The 7,500-nt window shown below is 42.1% G+C and overlaps 1 protein-coding gene across 1 annotated transcript in view; it reads left to right on the plus strand.

The window, feature by feature from the left end:
- LOC134469187 (calmodulin-1) overlaps window positions 1-7,500 on the plus strand; it is a 14,773-nt gene that overhangs the window by 6,762 nt on the left and 511 nt on the right. The window contains exons 4-6 of the mRNA XM_063223308.1: window positions 2,629-2,735; window positions 4,582-4,717; window positions 6,173-7,500. The exon at window positions 6,173-7,500 is cut by the window's right edge and continues 511 nt beyond it. Of these exons, the coding sequence (XP_063079378.1) occupies window positions 2,629-2,735; window positions 4,582-4,717; window positions 6,173-6,201 (272 nt within the window). The 3' untranslated portion in view covers window positions 6,202-7,500. The remainder of the gene's footprint in view (window positions 1-2,628; window positions 2,736-4,581; window positions 4,718-6,172) is intronic.

Raw genomic sequence — 7,500 nt, forward strand, 5'->3', positions numbered from 1 at the left:
ACACACACACACACTCTCTTGAAGGCAATCGCTCGCTGGACGGAGCACTGAGAAGAGCTTATTTAGAACACTGACATTGGAAATGGCCTGGAAATGACTCAGGATTATTGAATCATTCGCTTGACAACAGCGTACTGTTCTACGGAACATTCTAGCAGTCAGGCTTGACAACATTGAACAACATTGACAACAGTCAAACATGAACCATTTTCCCATCACCCTGCATCAGTGCACTTTCACTGTAGATAATCATCTGTACACGAATACATAAAACTTAACACTTATATCAAAAGATATTACATTACATCACACTTAGCTGGTGCTTTTGTCCAAAACGACTTACAGTTGTGATTTTTCAGGATATTGGTTTCAGTCCTGGTAGCAATGGTGGGGTTAGGTGCCTTGCTGAAGCACACCTCAGCCACGGACGTAGGTGTAAGGAGAGATCAGGTGGGATTCGAACATACAACCTCCAGATTGAAAGACTAACCAGCAGCAGGATGGTATAGATATTTTGAAGATAGACCTTTGAGCCAGATGAGATTGTCTCAATGGCCTTTAAATTGCATGGCATCTCAAATACGTACAGTATTTACAAGCATAAAACACCAAACTTTTCACCATATTTATTTAAAGGTGCACCGTGTAATATTTTCAGTTGTTTATTTCCAGAATTCATGCTGCCCATTCACAAATGTAACCTTTTTCAAGAATACTTGCCACCACCATCAAATTCTAAGTATTCATTATGACTGGGAAAGTTGCGCTCTTCATACATGAAAAGGGGGATCTTCTGCATTGCCCGCCATTTTGAATTTCGAGAAATAGACATTTGTAGCTGCAAAACATATGGTTCTTTGGTCATACTAATAACTACTGATTTATTAGTTAGTCAAAACTGTATTCATGAAAAGCTCAAATTTGGCAATAGGCAGCACATTTTCAATGAGCAACATAGTTGCAATACCTACTCTGGCCACCATCTTACACAGTACACCTTTAAAGGATCACAAGTGTCTTAATTGTTAAAGAAATCAATAATGTGGTCCATTGAGTTGTCAGACACTTCTGAAGTCTCTGATACGTATGTTCACCACTGATTTTAGAGGAGCGAGCTATGTACCCACAGCTCAGCCCACCCCACTCCACCCTACCTCTCATTACCCCAACCATTACCCCACTTCTGCATGGAGTCGCGTCTTAATGCATCGGCGGTCAACGGTCAGAAGTCAGCTGTGTTTACGAAGGGTAATCCCAGTCTACTGGCCTCTCACTCCAGCCTAAGCTTTACTCATTGAACCCCTGTCCTCTGAAATCCCATGGCAGGGGTTTCGGCTTTGCCAACACAACCCATTTACAGTACAACCACAGCCACTAGCAGCCCCACTTGAGGGGTGGGGGGTGTCAAAGGGGTCAGTTGTCCCGGGCCCAGGGAGATGGAGGGCCCAGACTCCAGACCTTGGTCCTCATTTCAGTATTGCTCTGTATATTTTCTGTTTACTTTGTGTTCTAGTCTTTTTTTGTTTGTACTAGTGATGTGAGTTATGATTATGTCCTCGATTGTAAGTCGCTTTGGTTCAAAAAAGCATCTGCCAAATGCAATGTAATGTAATGTAATGGGTGAGGGGGCCCTTTCAGATGATATTGTCCTGGGCCCAGCCAAAGCTGTTGGTGGCCCTGCCTGCCCCCAACCCTCATCTCCATCCTCCATCCTCCATCTCAGACAGCCCTCCCCTCCCGCTCCGCCCCACAGTCCTGCCTGCTCTCCAGCTCACACGGGAGACTGTGATCCCCTGGTAATCCGGACCCACGCGGTCACATGGATATTGATCTCATACACACACACACACACACACACACACACACACACACACACACACACACACACACACACACACACACACACACACACACACACACACACACACACACACACACACACACACTTTCTCTCTCTCTCTCTCTCTCTCTCTCTCTCACACTCACACACAAACACATGCACGCGCACACACACACACACAAACATGCACACACACACACACTTTCTCTCTCTCACACACACACATGCGTGTGCGGGTGTGTGTGTGTGTGTGTGTGCACAAGCACAAATCACATACATGGATGTATTGTTACTTTGTATGGAGTCAGTGATAATGCCTGTGGCAATGCCTTACTCTCCATCCCTGCATGTGTTCTATCATGCCTCCAACCCTCCCTCCATCCAACCATGACCAGTTGACCCACTCTGAGATTTACAATGCGTTTGCATAATGGACTGTGGAGCTTCCTTAAGTGCATAGGGCTTTCCCTGCACAAGGGTGATGTGGGGTGGGGTGGGATGGGGGATGAGCGCAACAGACAAACAGAGCTTCCAATGTACACAATGTTCTCTGGGAACTCACCTTACCATCAGTTGTTAAGTGTTATTTTATACAAGTTTAATACGTATACAAGTTTAATACTTGTATAAACACAGCGCAAAAACGTCCTTGAGTATCCCTCGTTTGTCTTGCCCTGATTTTGATTTTGACTTGATTGTGTCCTGATCTTTTTTGTTGTTGTTTCATCGTCAGGCTCAGTGAACATTGCATCATTACGTTACGCTCTTCTATTCTCCTCCCCTTTCAGGAAATGGAACCATTGACTTCCCAGAATTCCTCACCATGATGGCCAGGAAAATGAAGGACACAGACAGCGAGGAGGAGATCCGCGAAGCCTTCCGGGTATTTGACAAGGTAATGGCCTGCTCCTTTTTTCTAAAGCCTAGCCTCTAACTACACGACTACCGATTTTATGTCCGATTTTGACGTTGGGTTCCGGCGCACACATAAAGAGAATCGCAACTGTCGCACACAAGAGCTGAATGCAAAAACAAAACTGTATTAAAGCCAAGGGACAAACGTTTCGGGTCTGGCCCATCATCAGTGTTCCCAGTTTAATTTACTTTCTTCGGCTCTGTTTAATACAGTTTTGTTTTTGCATTCTGGTAAAAGCAAATCTATAAAAGGGGTCATGTATCGTTTTAATGGGACTTTATTTGACAAGGCGGTACTGCTTTCTCTTTGCGAAACAAAAATGACTTTACTGTAAAGATCAAAATTCATATCAGGGACAATTGGGTATTTAATGAGGTACAATCTCCGCACTACTACTGGATTTTAAAAATTGTTATGATCTTTGGCCTTTAAATCTCTTACATAACTACATAGAGGTCTCTGAACATGGTTAAAACATCTTCAGGTACTCAGCAAGGTACAGCGTTTTCATTACTAAAGGACTTTTATAATCACCATTGCTGCACATACGTATATCGGGGCCTAATATTGCATTTTGGCAGCTTGATCTAAAGCAGTTTGGGATAAATAAAGAACAAGTGAATCAGAGGCCCAGCATGACTCATATGTACCTCGATCCTCCTCTGACATTTTGAGGGTTTTCTTAAAATTACATTCTGAACAGGATTGAATCACACGCAACCAATAATTAACTTGGGCTTTGCAGCTGAAATGTCAAACAGCACTTGGATGCATTTCCCGAAACCAAAGTTGCTTACTACATTAGCTACTTTGTTGTTTTCAATGCATTTTCCCATTGATAGCTACCGAAGTTGCTAACAGGCTAACAACTTCTCTTTTGAGAAATGCACCCCTGGTTGGTATGTATGATGACATGAACCTGTCCTCCTGACTCTGGGCTTATGGTTAGGGAGCTATATTTGGAAATGAAGGGTCAACGGTTTGTTCAAATCCTGTACTACTATGAATAAGAAGGTACAGTAGGAGAAAACATAGTGTAACCAAAGCTCTCCTTCACCATCATGCGATGATTGAATAGAACCAGACAAAAGTGGAGATAAGAGGCCGTTTGTGGTTTTAAAAAAAAACATAACAGAAAACACAGAAGCCATGATGTTGTTTGCAAATGCACCATCTGTCCCATCAGCGTGCATAGTGTAATCAGCCTGTCAATAAACACCCATCACCCTCTTTCACGCCTGGTTGCGCCCCACCTCCAAGCACCAGATTCATTCAGTTGTATGAACCAGCGATCTCTCATCTCCCTTTCATAATCATGAAAGTATTCTTAGATTCAAAAGGGGGTTTCCACAGCTGTATTGGAAAAGAGGTATGCCATCACTGCACTACGAGAATATAAATAAAGGTTGAAATCAAACCAAAACAGAAAAGTGAAAATATTTGGGAACCATTGACCTAGATAATGCCAGGATCTACCTTATAATCGGTGGTTGCAAGGACAGCACCATTACCATTTTGCTACCATTAGTTGCTAATGTTTAATCATTCAGAATGGCTATGGGCCGGCTAACCAGAACTAGCAGACCAGAAATTCTGTGAAATTAAAAGCACCGGAGAGCACAACAGACGTTTAAATGGGCGCGGTTAACGGGTAATGAGGTAGTCAGTGACACCATTTAAAAACTGGTTTTCTTTCTTCGGATGATAAGGACAGTAATAACCGATGAGCTATGCCCATATTAACCCATATTCTTCTCTCTCTCTCTCTCTCTCTCTCTCTCTCTCTCTCTCTCTCTCTCTCTCTCTCTCTCTCTCTCTCCATCAGGATGGTAACGGCTACATCAGTGCTGCTGAGCTGCGCCACGTGATGACCAACCTGGGTGAGAAACTAACGGATGAGGAGGTGGACGAGATGATCAGAGAAGCCGATATCGACGGAGACGGACAGGTCAACTACGAAGGTACACTAAACTTTGTCAGCATTGGCCGCCATGGCCAAACACTGTACTTCGTTAGCCTTGTGAACGAGACCAGGGTTGCATTTCCCGAAACCATAGTTGCTAACTACGTTATCTACTTTGTTGTTTGCATGCAATTTTCCATTGGCAACTACCCAAGTTGCTAACTGGCTAGCAACTAAGCTTTAGAGAAACACAACCCAGTGTTTTTCAATCACTGTGCCGGGGAATACTAGTGTGCCGTGAGAGATCATCTGGTGTGCCGCAAAAGCGTATAGAATGACTGTACATTGTTAATATATGCAATAGGGTTTTTATTTTCATTTTAGTTAACATTTACAAGTGGTGGTGTGCCTTGGCAGTGGTGGTGGTGTTCCTTGAAAAAGGTATGCCATGGCTCAAAAAAGGTTAAAAACAACTGAACTGAACCTGTAGCGAACAAAAATATTTTTTGTTCTGGCCACAACAGGCCTCGCCCCACGCCCACCAATCACAAGGCTTTTCTGCCTGTCTGTTTGAATCTTTGTGGCAGGCTTTGGCAGAGCAGTGGAGACAGGTGCGGTGTGTTTCTCGAAAACATAGTTGCTAACTACTTTAGCTACTTTGTTGTTTGCAATGCAATTTCCCATTGCCAACTACCCAAGTTGCTAACTGGCTAACCACTACACTTTCAAGAAATGCACCCCAGAACTGTTACGGCTAACAAAAAGATGGTCATTTCATTGATGATGGCATTGGACTTGGCAGTGCAAAGGCAATTTAAACCATAATGATATAGCGTTATTTTCCTCTAATCTACACGTAGCCTATTTCAGTTCTGTTAATCACAAAGAGGTCACAAAGTATTTAAAAACATTTTTTAAAGTCATTTAAAAAGCAAAAAGCAGTATTGCATTTTTTGGCACTCAACACAACACCCCAAAACATTGTGTTTAGGATCAACGCGTTGAGAAACCAAAAAATGAAGATACAAAAAATATGATTGTTAGAGGTGAAAACGCTTGACTAAAATAAACTGGTAATATAGAGCAGCTTCGTGTAGTAGAGACATGGATGATGATGTTTAAGTTGTGTCCTACAGTCCGATCCCCCAGGCTTAGGCCAGGCTTGCCTTGCCTTTTCTCTTCACAACATCGTGAAATATATATTTTACAACACTGTCTATGTCTAGTCAAGGTACAGTGAGACATAGGGGCCTGCCATGCAATCCCAATGGAAAGGCTCTTCTTAAAATGCAGTAGTTACATACACACACGAGCAGATACATAGTCATAAACAGAATTACACTGTAGCCATTTCATATGAAACAAATATTAATTTTTAAAATTCTATTAAGAAACATCCTAAGTAATTTAGGAGGTGGCTGCACTGTCTGGTAATGTTATGTACACCTAAATAATTCATGTTTTCCTCCCATCTCTTTCCTGCTTGTCTGTTTCTCTCTTTGTCTCCATACAGAATTTGTACAGATGATGACTGCAAAGTGAAGCTTTCCCATCCCTTCCTGCCCTCTTAGAAGAAAAAAAACAAATGTTTTACTTACCTCTTGGGAAAAAAATGTTCATTTATTCATAATGTTTCTGTATAGAAAATAATTGAATGTTGAAATAAAAAAAAATATCCTTCTGTCCACACAGAAAAAAAATACGTTTAAAGAAAAACATCTGCATGAAGTGGTTAGTGATCCTGTCCCCAAAGAAATCAGTTTAGCATCAGTAATAATAATAATAATAATAATAATGATAATAATACGAGAAAAAAATACAGAAGTACTACTACTATGTATCTTACCTTCAAAAAAAACTGAAGAGAAAAAAACGGCATCTGGTGAACTCCTTTAGTTCCATTTGCTCTTGGTGAAGTTTGGGCTGGCCATCTTTCTTTTTCTCTCTGTTCTCTGTCCTCCATGCATGCAGCTTGAGAGTGGGGCGAGGGGGCCAGGGCTCCTGCCAACCCAAGCGTGCTGATTGATTCCACTGAGTTGTCTGAGTTGAGTATTGTTGGTTTGGTACAGTTTTTTGTATATCGAGAGGAACCCTAAGATTAAAGAAGATTGATTAAATGATATTATTATATATAAATATACACAGTATATGACATGAAATGAAACTAAAATGAAATGAAATGGAAGCTCTTCATTTTTCGCAGTGGACAGTGGAATGGGACTTTTATCGTTATGGTGGGATTGAAACAAAACAAAAAAATGAAAAAGTGACAAAAAAAAGTTTAAAATGAGGAAAACAAAATAAACAGTTTAAATGTTTGGCATGTTTTATTTTTTAGATTTAGTTTTTTTTTTCGCTCCTGCTTCTTTATATTGTTTTTTTCAGTCCTGTTGTTTTTCCTGTCTTCCAGACTCATTACTTTCTTTATGCTCTTCTGTAGAAGGCCATGTTTGTGTGTGTGTGTGTGTGTGTGTGTGTGTGTGTGTGTGTGTGTGTGTGTGTGTGTGTGTGTGTGTGCGTGCGTGCGTGCGTGCGTGCGCGCGCCTCTAGCTCTCGGGTGGCAGTGTTTTTTTGTAGAGGTTGCAGTTTGGATGACAATGACAATGACAGTGGTGATGGTGGTGTTGTGTCCACAAAGGACCTTCAATAAGGGGCTTGTGTGGACGGACGGATGGTTTAGTGTAGTAGAGTCGGAGTCGAGTCACCCCCCTGGCCACAGGTCACCTCCCGTCCCATCGTCACCACTGTACAGTATGCCAGCACTATTGCCACCCTGGAGCTGGAGGGTTATTGGGGTGGGGGAGGGGGCTGTTTACATTGACGGGCAAAATGGATGCATTC

Source organism: Engraulis encrasicolus, chromosome 18 (genome assembly GCF_034702125.1).
Source record: "Engraulis encrasicolus isolate BLACKSEA-1 chromosome 18, IST_EnEncr_1.0, whole genome shotgun sequence".
Lineage (NCBI taxonomy): Eukaryota > Metazoa > Chordata > Actinopteri > Clupeiformes > Engraulidae > Engraulis > Engraulis encrasicolus.